The 13,907-nt window shown below is 43.6% G+C and overlaps 1 protein-coding gene across 2 annotated transcripts in view; it reads right to left on the reverse strand.

Annotated features, from left to right (window-relative positions):
* The window catches only part of CDPF1 (cysteine rich DPF motif domain containing 1), a 23,977-nt gene extending 11,061 nt beyond the window's left edge, over positions 1–12,916 (reverse strand). The window contains exons 1-2 of one of the 2 annotated variants that reach the window (XM_052788770.1): positions 12,859–12,916; positions 1,941–2,060 (exon numbers count right to left, since the gene is read on the reverse strand). In XM_052788770.1, coding sequence (XP_052644730.1) covers positions 1,941–2,053 — 113 coding nt within the window. In that variant the 5' untranslated portion in view covers positions 2,054–2,060; positions 12,859–12,916. Of the gene's footprint in view, positions 1–1,940; positions 2,065–12,310; positions 12,498–12,858 lie in introns of those variants that run through there. The other variant, XM_052788769.1, reaches the window with a different exon arrangement.
* Between the last annotated feature and the right edge of the window lie 991 nt (positions 12,917–13,907).

Below are 13,907 nucleotides of genomic sequence, written 5' to 3' on the forward strand. Positions count from 1 at the left end.
TTTTTCTGAGTGCTCTACCTTAAAGTATTTTTTTTATCTTCCATTTTTATGACAGGCACTCCTTAGCATGGCCAGCTTCAGTACCTTGTCAAGTTATCTTTTCAGTCGCACAGCTTTTAATTAGAAGTTCTTTTCCAAAGCTGTGTGCATGTGAGTATAAAATAAAAAGTTTTTATTGCTCTTAGTTATGTCACTGCTGTAAAGCTAAGGTTCCCACCTCTTGAAAGCAGGAGCTACTGGCACAGCATTGCCATGACCTGAAATATGCTTACTTTATGTCACAGACTGTACTGTTTGCTCCAGGGTATTAAGGGAGTGCATTTATTAATAATTTGGCAACCTGCTTGGGAAAGACTAAGGAGCTCCAGGCAAAGTATTACAGAAGTCAGCTGGGTGTCTGCACAGGGCACCCTGCAAGGCTGGCTTATTCTTGGACTTAAACTTGGATTCTGTAGTAATATGGAGTACAATATGTATTTAAAAGGTACTCTCTTAACTCATACTGCCTTCTCCTTGTCTACATACACACACACACACACGTATGTGTGCGTCTGTGAGTGTATTCCTTTTTCCTTTCCCTCTCCACTCAAACCAAAAAACGATATGGCTCAAGGCTTCCACTGTTAGGAAAGATCAGGCATCTTAACATGGCAGATCACCTTGTCAACAAGTCTGCTAGTGTACAAAGACTGGATTACCTTTGCAAAGTTTCCCTTGCAAGATTCACAGTCTTAATGTAGTCATCATCAGAGTAGAGACGGGGCCACCGTACAAGCCTTCATGTCTGGCATATGTTTCCTGCAGCATTGCATTTAGGACATGTGAGTAGGCCAGAAAGCAAGCCAATAAAGATAGTGTGTAAAGCTATTTCTTAAATGCATGTACAGAAGTGTTGTGCTTCAGCATTATTGTTTTGCTTTTTGAGTGCCAGCAATCCAAATAAAGCTGAGATGTTAACACTGAGCTTGGATAACCTAAAGTTAAGGTTCGTGTTCAGCTTTGATTCAGGCTCTTTAGGAATAGACCTGATCAAAAGTGGGCCATTGCTCTGCTGAGTAGAAGAGGGAAAACCAGTAGCACCATTGGATTTGGAATGATAAAAATACAGCTGCCCAAGGAAAACAGCCCAGGCAGGTGTGGTGGTCAACAGCTGTTTCCATTTTATAAGAAACCGAGCAGTCCTAGTGGGGTGAAATGCTGAGTACATGCCTGACTTCCAGTTTCAGTGAGTTCCTGACCATGTTTGCCTGATGGGTTCATTGACCAGGATGGCCTCAACAGAGCTACAGATTTAAAGCTAAAAGTGCTTTCTTTTATGGGGAGTTTAATGTCTGCAGACAAAGTTGTAACTGCATAGTTTCTGGTCAAACCATCCCTACTTAACAGACATGAAAAAGGCTTCGGTCTACCAAAATGTAAATACGTACTAAATTTCCACATACTTCAATGGCATACAATCTGCCAAAGAATTGTCTAATTCATACAAAAAAGCATTGCTGTTCAAAACTCCATGTCATGTCAAACAGCTCTTAAAAACTGGTTTTACCATACGTATTTAATTCATGCAGTGTTTACATGCTGCCCAGCTGACACAGCTGTGAGGAAAGGGCTATTCCCAGAAATGCTAGGCTGACAGTCAACAGTATTCTAGTAAGAAAATAATGGTATAGGTAAATAGTGGGATTAGGAAATAGGTTAAGTAGAAATCTTTGCATGGTATTGAAGCGGGATGGGAAAGTTGATTTTTTCTTTCCTATCAATGCTGACAATTTTTAACATTTCTCCCCTTTGGAAAAAGAAGGTCACTTTAAGTACCAAGCCTCATATTCAGAGGCAATATGGCATGTTACTGGGTGCATGCAGTGCATGTCGTTCCACAATACAAGGCTTCTAATGCTCATAGCATAAATGAAGTCTGTAATATGAAAGACTGTACTTACACAATAGAGTGTGTGTTTGGTGGCTTCTGCCCATAGTACGTGTATGGAGCTGTTAAGCCACATAGCTGACATGTGAACTCTCCTGTGGGCTGAACTTCTTTGGCAGCATCCATCTTTAAGCTACCTACAAGAAACACAAAATCTTTCAGCTCCAAAATGCAATACTGGGAACATGCCTGCAAGAAGATTAAACTGATGTGGGATATCTGGCTATGCAAACTAAAATCCAATGGAAAATTGACTACTGCAGACCTTGATTAGTAAATCTTTTCTCCCAAATCAAGTTGGTTTCCCATGTCCCAGTTACATTTCCAAATTCCTTAGATACATTTAGAAATTGCAGCCTGGTAGCCTAACTATAAAGTTCACCTATTAATTTGGAACTTGATCCTTAAAATAATTTAGGTAATGAAGTACATGGCTGTGATACAGCAAACTCTGTCCTCAATTGAGGCCTATGCTCCCCAAGCGCTTCCCAGGAAACAACTCCCTATCTGCTGTGCAGAATCCCAATCCAGCTCTGCAATGCCCGTCTCCTCCCGCAAACTACAGAGCCGTGAAAGGGTCTGGGACCCCGCTCAGGAGGCAGGCACCAGAAAGGTATGTGTCGCAATGATTTACTACGTCCTTTTCTTTGCTTCTGGTTCACCTTCGAATAGAGTTTTGAAAGCTTAACCCTGGCTCCCTGTTCTTATCTGGCTTCCTATGGAAATGAGGCTGACATAATCACCCTGTGCCTAGATAGAGTGTTGGCCCATTTGAGCCACACAGGACAGAGGAAGAGGTACCTTTAAAAAAGTTTAGGTCCTATAACTTTTATGAAAATAGGCTGAACAGGGAGACTCTGCTTTATCCTCATGGAAGATACCCATATATTTCTATAAATCAGAGAATCTGCACATAGGAAAGCTACTGTCCATCTGTCTGAAAGACTTCAGACACGCGTTACAAAGGTGTAGCCATCAGTCACGAGATACAAAACATAGGAAGCCATGATTCATCAGCTTTGGTGCTTACAAGATGACTTGTTTAAAATCTTGGCTATTGATTTACATTTGGGAGCTTACCCTTCATAATACCACTTTAGTTGAGAGTCACACCCTGAGTTTTTCAAAAAGCATGGTGTGGCAAGTATGCTTTTAGGACTGATTTTGGTATGTACGCACGATCAGATCAAACACGGCTAACCGTACACATGCCTCAAAATTGCACCCATCCATGAATGAAATGTGATGGCTTGTTTGCAAGTTCAGTATCTTTGCTCACTTGCAGCATTTTCTTGTGCAGTTAGCAAGAAAACTCAAGCTTTTAGCTAAAAGCCCTCACACTTTTCATGGCATGCAGTTTTCTGCTGCAAACCTGTCAGCTTTTTTAAGTGAAGTAGAGCTGGCATCAAGCTGTTAGGGAGGTGAGCACTAAGAACTTGGATTTGGGCAATATCTCAGCTGTTAGGTTGTGTGTGCTCACAGCTGAACAGATATACAGCCTGCCAAAGGACAGCAGGTAATTCCCACTCTTCTAGCTTTGCAGCCATACCCTTCCCTGGCAGAGCTGATTCAGTTCACTAAGGCCATGTCTCTATTTATGTTTTAGCTCAGCTCAGGGGTTTTCTTTGGGAACAAATTGCCTGACTGGCCCCGCTTACCGCACTTGGTTTGCATCATGGAGCGGTCTTAAAGCACACAAACCCAACAGTTTCAGATGAAACTAAACTGAAAGGTGTGCTCCAGAAGCACACCTAATACACTCCAACCTGAACGCCCAACTAATGGCCACGCAGTCTACAGGTTAGGACCAGAGGTAAGCTGAAACATCCCAAAACAGAGAGTGGGCAGCTGGTATCCAACATCAAACACCTTGGTCTGTGGTCTCACTCTTACTGCATCACACTAGTTACTAATGTAGTGACAAATAAAATAACTACCTTTTTTTTTTTTTCCTTCCAATGTCTTTTTTTCTCTTGTTTTAGGGAACTAAATTGGCTTGCAGAGGAATCCAACAGCTGCTAACAGTAGTAAAAGGTAAGAGGCAAAACTGCACAGCCAGGAGAAAGGGAGGGCTGAGATGAGGGACCTGTATTTCCCTCTTTCAATGACAGTAAGCTGCTATTTCTGCTCACCCTATGTGGTGAAACTGAATCCTTAGAGACATATGCTGCTAAGGTGAATTAGGGGCAAGGTGAAGCAGAGTTGTGATGACTTGTCATCTAATGTTCCAGAAGAACAGGGAGCCCCAAGATCCTCAGAGGTTACAGAGGCTTCATAACAGACACCCAGTTCAGAAAGCCCTAACCTGTTAAATCCTGAAACTTAATTTTGGGAATAATCTCCCTTACCCCATCATTCCTTCACCATCAGCCTTTCCACTGCCATTCCTGGCATTTCAGTAGTACAGGGAGTTCTTCAGATGTAACACAAATGGGGCTGGATACTGGTTTAATAAATAAATCCAACTCGTGAATACCTTAGGCAACTACATTTTTTCAAAAGTGATGTAACCCTTAGATATCACGTATTTTCCCTACCTCACAGGGATGCTTGAGAGAATTTAATTAACTAAAGTGCTTTCAGATTTTTCAGTTAGATATAAGGCATATACAAGCTACCTATTTCTCCCTGTTTATTACAACTGGGATTCTTCAAACTATATACAAACTCAACTAAGAAGTCTGCTTTTTGAACCCTGCATTTTAGGATTACCAGATACGTCCCCCAAACATACCTAAATTTATCTTTTCTGTAGATAGTCAGTAGCAATACCAAGACACCCACCTGTCTGAATGAGATTCAGTCCAGAACGTTATATGCAATTTTTTGTAATCAATCCTTTTTAAAAAGGGGAAATAATTAACCCCACAGAGGTAGAGTATGGAAAGTCACTTGAATCAAATAGAGAAGACCATCACGGTGATCTTTTCTTTAAAATAATGCAAAACACTAAGAACAACAACAACAAAAAAAGAGTATTTATGGCAGTGAGGATCATACACTTTGGAATGAATGTGTCCTGATTCCAAGTCAAAATAACAGCCCTGGGTTCAGAGCTGAAGTACGTTAGATATAGAAACACCTGCTGTCTTATAGACCATTGGCATGTAGAGCAGAATCTGTTCAGTGACTACCACTGGGAAGGAATGATATCTATGTACAAACAGGTTTTTGGCTATGCCAGTTGAAAAGCATATGATATCGCCTGCAAGGCACGGATGAATTTATGATGCCTTCCATTTTACTCCCAGCTTACAAGTCACTGATATCAGCTGTACCAAGTTTTATTTCACTGGGAACATCATTTGTGCTGAGAGCTTGTCTACATAGCAGCACTTGGGAAAGTTAAGGTCACTAACTCAAGGTGTGAAGTTAATGAACGTACAGATTTCAGAGTGAATGCTCCCACTGAGAACTAAAGTTTGCTATATAACAAAGTAAAGCCATTTTCCTTCTGAAGAAAGTTAATGGTAAATGTTATAAGCTTTTAGTTTATGCATGTGCTTCACACCTTTAGTCTAAACCACCAAGCAGACAAGTCCTAAGATGCACCCTCTCACAAAGCTTCTAGTACTTCCAGAAAGCTCGTAGGCAATTAAAAGAACTGTATCTTTATGTCAGATAGCAAATGCACAGAAGCAATTCTGGGATAAACCAACGTCTGTCTCGACTGTGGTTTTATCACAAAGTAAGCTCATTGGTTTGGCCCTGTACACCATCTTAGCAAGATGCCTGATATGACAACTATGACAAGGTGTCTGCCTCGCCTCCAAGCAGACATATGAAGCATGAGTGAGAACTCATTTCTTTCTAGCATACCAACAACAGGATGAAGAATCTCTTGAGGATATAAAAGTCTAGGGCACTAATCCCTTCATAATAATGACAGGCAAATTTGTGACCTCAAGTGACTCAAATCATCCCCAGTGCTACCACTGGCTTTTTCTCTTTTCCTTGAAAAGCTTTGAAGCAGCACCATGTCCCAGTAACATGTCAAATATCTGGCTGGCTGGTATGTACTGAAGAAGTCTTTTAGAACAGCTTGTTTAGAACTGAATTCTGCCCAAGTGTTTGCCATTTTGGCTGGAAGCCGCAAGGTACTTAAAACACATACTTACTTTAAGCACATGCATAACCCTTCTGAAAAGAACACGGGTACCCACACATGCTTGATTACGAAGCAAACACTGAACTAGCACGCTCAGCAGAAACCTGCCAAGTCAAGCCCAGAATGCTGCAGGACGTGTGTGAGGTTGGCCCACGTGTCACGGCGAAAGGTATAGCACACAGATTTGAATCCCATACTAAGGAAATAATTGCAGTAAAAGAAAGGCGCGGGTTAGATAGTGCTCTAAGAGTGTTTCTCCATGCTGCCTGTGACTGATACATGATATGGATGTGGGGAAATGGCTCTCAGTGCAGTTCTCTGGGGACTCCTAAAAACTCCAGGGCAGTTCTGCTCGGAGCATTCTGCTAACAGGCCTGGAAGGCATGCCAGAAATAATAAATCACCATTAAATTGTCAGGGTCAGTGGCAAAGTAGTGGCACAGATAAGTAATCTGATTTTCTTTGCTTCAAACCTCATTAGCACAAGTCTTTACAATGCATAGGTTAAGCCCCTCTTAATACTCCACAGGAGACTCATGTATTTCTGAGTCACTGATAAACTAGAGAAACTATGTAAGAAACAAACTGCCTAGAACAGACATAGACTTTGATTTGAAAGGGTGTCAGATAAAACCAACATTGACACGCCTTTAATCCTCTCCAATTAAACCCTTGTTTCTTTTACCTGCCAAGATTTTCCTGCAGTATCCACTGTTGATGACGATGACCTATTAAAATATTCACAGCTTGATCCTCTATGGGAAGGAGTGCTCTCTAATAGACGGGTGGGAGCCACTGAGTTCATAGCCTGGTAAATGCCAAGTTATTTTGCAGGGTTTAGTGTGATATAAATTTAAATACATTACAGCACCAGGAATATACTCAGCTCCTTCAGAAAAATTATCTGTTGCTTAATTGCTCAGGTAATAGATGAAACAGCAGAACCTTCTTACTTGCTAGTTAATCCCCAGCTGAACAACTCTCTCCCTCCAGTTCCTTCATGTTATTGCCCTGAAGGCATGTTTAGGTCACCTGTTGGCTGCCTCCCTGCTCTTCCTTTGAGGTGGGTTACCTTGGGTTCAGCATAACAAATTAGCCCAGGAACGCAATTTCACCAAGCGTGGTCATTTGGAACTTTTACCTGCTTCACCTCTCCCAAAGATCACTTGATTGAATTAAACCTTGACTTGTTGCAGCAGCTCCTCCCTTCAGGCTGGGGGGATTGTGCTGGTATTGCTATGCTCTCTCTGCTCTGAAGGAACTGAGATCACTGCAGCACACAGGCTTCCCTCTAGCTATGGGTCATATAGCAGGCCCCAAGCCCTGCTTTTTAACGACAGCTTATGTGGATTCCCTGCCGCAGTAGGATAAACAGCCTAGGTGGTCATAGATGTGAGCAAGCGTGTTTTCTGAACAGTTGTAGGGAATGTTTGAACAGGGTGTGTCAGAAGAAAGAGAAGAGTAATACAGACAAGCAAATCAAAATCCTTCCTTAGGTAAAAGGCTTTATGAACACAAGATGAACCTCTAAAAGGCATCTATTGATAAGAGGCATGATTTAACAAAGCTGAGAAACCAACACTTAAAAATAAAATCTAACCCAAGTAATCCTTACTTGAATATGGCAGGCAGCCAGCTCTGGATATGACAGCATTTCATAATGAAGAATCTCAAATTAGTTGAAAATTTAACAGCTTCACACAGGAATGCTGCAAGAAGGCATTAACCGGTGTGTACCACTGTCCTCTAGTGGACACATCGGACCTGTACAGCCCCGGTGACTGGCAGTATCGCTTACTAGCTGCAGGGAATTCTTGTTTCAGCACCTCAGCTGTTCAGAGTGACTCAGTTGTAAAAGCCCAGCTAAGTGGATCACACAGTAAGACTGAATGACAGAAGAAAGTAAAAGCAAGCTGCCCAAGCATGCATAGTAGAGGCCATCTCCATGTCTGGTTGCAGAGGCACAGCCGATGGTGGATGTCTTTGCTGTGTAACAGAACAAACAACCTGACAGAGGAGGGAGAACTACAGTGTCATTAGTTCTTCCTTTCCTTCCCCCCCAAATGTATCTATGTTCATATCTGGTTTTCTGCTCAATCCCCCTCATTGCTCTTTCTTCTCCTTCTCTTCCAACAGGCTTTCCCAAGCAGAGTACAAAGCTTATCACATCATCATCCACGATGCCATTCTAACATTCTATACGTAAAATGACCTAGAAATTAAAGGAAGGCAATGCAAGCTTGTTGCTCTTCTCACAGCACAGTTACAGGGACTTACTGGAGAGGAGGTAACGCTGAAGTGTTTGCTGAAGTGAACATCAGTTCTGGATTACAGTTATTCTTTGCCAAAACGGGGAAAACCAGACCTGAAGTCTGATTTCACTAAATCTCTGTTCTGGTATAGCTGCAATAAATAAGCATGGTATGGCCATAGGTTACCCCCTGCTCTGAACTGATTTTGTCTTCCTTCCAATTTGTAGCTCCCTATTAATAGCTTTGTTAGACTAATATCCATAGGGGGGAAGAATAAGTCAGTAAGGCTCTATTAATATATAAGTGATGATGATTCCTTTTAAGTTGTCCTTTAAGAAAAGTTATGGGGAGCCACACATCTACCATTGAAAGTATCAGCTTGGCTAAGCACAATCTAAACTTAGCCCAACACTTTCCAACAGAGTCTAAAAATAGGAACACCAAGATTTTGTGGAAATATACGAGGAGAGGCTAACAGCGTTTCGGGAAATAAGACACTGCAACTTGACATAATCCTTAAAGAAATAAATACAGCTCCAGTGATTTATCTCCTTACAGAAAGCAAAGTTGGTACTGTAAGGAAATACTCAGCCCCCACTACGTGGGCTTGCATGTTACGATGTCCTTGCTGTGACAGCCAGTGCCTACTTTCCCCTGTGACCAGCAAGATGTTCAGTATTAATATACTTGGGGAAGAGAATTCTTTCCAGTAAAGCGTGACTGAGGCTCTCAGTTTGTTAGGAATGAGCTCAAGTTGAAGACTGCATAATAAGTAAAGCAAAACCTTCAAAAAAGAAAAGAAAACACAAAACTACTGGAGGGGTGGAGGGTATGGGGTAAAGAGCATCACCTTCAAGAAAGCCTGAGAATAAAGAAAGACCTGTACCAACTATAGATATAACTTTCTCATGCACATAGCCCCACACACCTTCTTACAGGCATGCCCATTTCCTCTGAAAGACATGTTCCTCAAGTTATCCCAGCTATTGTGAACAGCGAGCACGAGAAAACACCAAAAAGAGGTTATTTCCAGCATGGCTGATAAAGCAAAGAAGTCCACTGTCACTCAACCCTTAGAATGTTTTCTTTTCCAGGGCACTTGCTGGGAGTTCCATCACAAGAATTTACAAATAGGTGCCTTGTTTCACACTTTCACACAGAGGTCATTTCAGTTTTGCCCTTCTGATTACAGTTTACAGTGCAAATTAGTTTTCAGTCAGGTGCTAGCAGCTTCAAGACTTCCTGACTTACCCGTATGGTAAATTCCTGTTTTCTAGCCATGTAGCAATATGAAATAATGTGAATTCAGCCAGGCACAAACGCTGTGAATTCTTAGCACATTTTCAGGTTAGTCTGTTTGCTCCTCTCAGAAAGACTTTGCTTCCCAACCAGTACTTGGATTACTTTGCCTAAAAAATATGCAGGTACTAAGGCTGCACTTTTACTTCTTTCAACGCCTTATACTCTCATCAAATAGGTATCAAGGCACATATACAAGAACCACTTCCATAATTTTCTGTAGGACACAGAGAAATGATACTTGTTCTTAGACAGTTGGAGACATGTTTTACCATAGACAGACAGGCCACTTCTTTTGTTCATGCTCTGCACAGCCTGTTCTCCAGAGCATGTGTGCTTATGCTGTTTCCTTCCAGAAGTTCTTTTGGACAAATTTACTGCTCTGTTTATCATGGGTAAAACAGGAGGAAGGTGGGTTTTTCACATGTGACAAATTTAATCATGACTGGAGATGTGTGGATCCTAGAATTCACTATAACCAGTGTGGACTGCTCCTACTGGGTCATATGCTAGGAGGGCAGACATGCAAAATCTTTGCAGTTCTGCCTTTTTGCCCAAGAAGCTCAAAATCCAGTGAGAATTAGCAGCATCCTCAATGCATCACAGATATTTAAGTAACTTTCCTTTGGCTTCAGATCTCTGTCTGTTCAGCAAGCATAGATGGGTCTGACTAAGATTTCACTGACGTCCAACAGGAAACTGTGGACTGCAGAGTGGAGCTAATTAAGCAGTAGAGTTGATGGGGTCTTGATACAAATTTTATATGCTGTATGTTTATGTTAAGACTTTTTAAAAGTACTGTCTATAGCTATAGAGAGATAGACAAGGCTTAAGAACGCTGTGATGTTTGTTACAGATTTAAATGCATGTAGGCAGAAGGAGACTTTATAGGAGGCAGCATTGCTCATGTGTTTGCTGGCCAGTAAAAAAGAAAACAGAAAGAGCAGGTGAAAAATGCTTTCCCCAGGCATTGAGAAAAGGAACATAACAAAACACTCACTGACCCTCTCTTGCTTTATCCTGGCCTAGAGAAAAAAAACCAAAGAACCCCAAACTGTTGCAGTCACACAGATAACTAATTTCTTTCTTACTCCAACTCTCAGGTTTGTGCTTATCTGTTGGGAGTTTTGGGGCTCTTTACAGCTTTTTTGGTTTATTGATTTTTGTGCCAGTAAAAGCACTGCTTTAGCAAACAGGCCAGTGCAAAGGTAATGTACAGGCTAGAAAGTTTATCATCTCAACAAGCCCGGGGAGTAAATCTCTATATCAAGTCAGGTTAACAGAGGGATCCAAATCTTTTCCTACCATTACCATCAAATAAAAACCTTCTTTGGTCAGTACGCCTCCAGGGAATCCCAGAATGCTGCATCTGTGCAGAATAAACCTTTCAGGGGATCCTCCCCTGTTCTTGATATAACGTTGTCATATTTGTAGAGATGACAGATGTACATCTTGACTCTATTTGAGGCAAGACAAAAAGTGAGACAAGATATAAAGTAATGTTCTCATTATAACTGCTACTTTGCCTGGCAAGCTTCTCCCTTTACGTGGGAAATTAAGGCATGAGGAAAACATTTTTTGGCAGGGGATCCAGAAGCATGAGTTCTTAAATTTTGTTTATATAAAACATACCATTTCAATTGTAAGGATACAATTAGTGTACCATTTTCAAGTTATAATTAGTTATGCTGACAAAAAGGGGTTCATACCAATACAACTTGTAAACCATACCAATTAAGAGAAATTAATCAGCATATGGTATCTTTGCACTGATATACTTCTAGTGGTCCCTTCAAGGTGGTATATTGATAACATTACAGCAGGGGAACAACCCTAACTGGAAAAAACCATAACCAATGCACAAACACATGAGTACTGGTATAACTAACTGCTAGTACATAAATCCAATTCTTTGAGTCACAGATGCCTAGACATGGAAGACAGCTCAAGAGATTATTTAGTTTATCATGCACAAGGCACAACTGGCTTTATTTTGATGGCATTTTGCAGTGTTTATAGAGGCTCCTACCACCCAAGTGCCTTAGGGACAACTAATAGGTCAGTGAGCAAGCCTGGATTAAGTGTGAAGAAAAGCCACACGACCAACCTCTCTCCTTAAGCAGAGAGGCCATTTCTAGCATCACTGAGATATTTATTTGGGTTCTCAGAGCAGATTCAGAGAGAAACTGTGGTATCCCATCTCTCATACATCTTGCAAACTTCCCACCTCCCCCTTGTTTTTCAAGAGGAGTTGAGTTCTTGATTGTTTCCGTGGCTCTACGGTCCTCTGAGTCCAAAGCTGTGATCCCAACACCACCTTGTTCAAGTGCAACCTCATATTGGAAATGCCTACATATGACAGGAAACAAGGGTTTCCCTTAAGTTCCCTAGGCTCCTTAAAGCTCCTTCTTTGTGTACGTCCAAAAGCAGTTCCCTCAAACAGCACTGAGCTTCCCTGGAATCCTCTCCCCAGTCCCCTTCGAGGCTGCATCCTGTAGCTCCAACCTCAACTCACAAAGTTCCTCAGAAAAAGCAATCTGTGGCCACTACATTCAATTAAACAAAGAATATACTTTCTATTAAAACCCTTGCGCAGAAAAAAAAAAACCCAAAATCAGAACCAAGCTTTGGCTCTAGATCCAGAATGACGAGTGTCTCCCGTTAAGCAGCCCCCATGGTCAGCAGGCCACCCTCACGCTCCGTCGTGACCCGGACTCTTCTCACCTTTGCTTCTGCGGTTTGAAGGGGAAGGTCCCTCCACTCAGTTTAACTTAAAAGGCACTACGGAGGCGGGAAGCACAGGTTTTGCAGGTGTTAAACCTTTTCCGCTCCCAGCAAAGTGGGGGTCTGAACTCTGCTCTCCCGCCTCTGCAGCCAGGCTTCGTCAACCCGTCGCCTTCGGTTGAGCCAGTCCTCAGGAGGGCCACCGGCTTCCAGAGAGGGATCCCGGCTGGTCAGGAGAAAAGAAAAACCTTTTTCACATCCCAGGGCAGGCGGTCTGCTGAGGAGAGCTTAAAGATTCACTCCTTTTATTCTGAATAATATTAACTACTAGCGGCCACCCTTCCCGGGGAGCTCGGGTTTCCCGCGCAGCCTCTACACTGAGGGCCCGCCTGCTCCTCTCCCGTGGGGGAGGGCGGCAAAGGCCGCCGCCCGCTTCAGCTTCAGCCACAGCCACCCACAGGCCGCCACGGCGCGGAACCCCGGCTTTCCACCCACCCGAACAGCGCGGCACCCACCGGGGCCGCCGCGGCCATCACCGGCCCGCCCACCAGGCCGCTTCCCGCTTCCCGCCGCTGCGGCGTCAGGGCCCGGCGCCGTTCCTCCCTCCTTAAAGGGCCAGCGCCCCGGGACGCCGGCGGCCGACGGACGCGCCGCGCCGGGCCGTGCGCTGGCGGCAGGTGGCGCTGTGCGCCTGCGCGGCGGCGTCCCGCCCGCCGCCGCCTCCTCCTCCTCCTCCTCCTCCTCCTCCTCCTCCTCCTCCTCCTCCTCCTCCTCCTCCTCGTCCTCCTCCGATCCCGAAAGTCCCTGGAGGTCAAGGTGCTCGAGGGGAGGGATGGAGTTTTGGCTTTGGAAACGTCAGGTCGTGCCTGGCCGCTGCGCCCCAGTGCAGCGAGGAGCAAGGGACTGAGGGCCGATGGGCGACACCCTTTTTTTATCCCTTGTGCTCCGAGTAGGAAGGATTTTCCAGCGTTTTCAGACCTCAGGCCGGTTTTGCTCTTATATTAGCACGCGGTCAGCTAGAGGCGAGAGTCCTGCTCAGAATCCTGAGGTAACTCCTTATGCATCGCCTCCCTGAAGCGGGCATCAGTCCCTGTGTGTACCAGCTCTGGCTGGCATGGAGTTAGTAATGGCATCAGCTAGAAGGTCGTGCTTAGCAAGAAAACTGGACCGAGGAAAGTTTTTTGAAAGTAACTTTTACTCGGAGACTGGCTGGGCAGCCATCCGTCTGCAGGTGGTGAGTGACCGCTTTTGCATCGCTTGTGGGTTTGGGGTTTTTTTCCCCCCTTCGCTTCTTAAACTGCCCTTATCTCGACCCTCGGGTGTTTTTTCTCACTTTTGCCCTTGGAGTCTCTCCTCATGGTACTGGGAGGGGAGTGAGCCAGCAGCTAGGTGGGGGCTTACCTGCCAGCAGGGGTCAACCCACCATACCATGACAGCCAAGTACCACCGAAATTGAGGCAAAATAGTCTGGAGGAAATCTGAACACAATCACTAGTAGGCGGTTGAACGTTAAAAGTCTTAATTTATTTATGAGCACTTCTTTGAAATGCAGGTATTATAGAGTAAAGGTGATCTTGAATACAAAATCTTTCCTTGC

The sequence above is a fragment of the Harpia harpyja genome, chromosome 6 (assembly GCF_026419915.1).
Source record: "Harpia harpyja isolate bHarHar1 chromosome 6, bHarHar1 primary haplotype, whole genome shotgun sequence".
NCBI classification, from domain to species: domain Eukaryota; kingdom Metazoa; phylum Chordata; class Aves; order Accipitriformes; family Accipitridae; genus Harpia; species Harpia harpyja.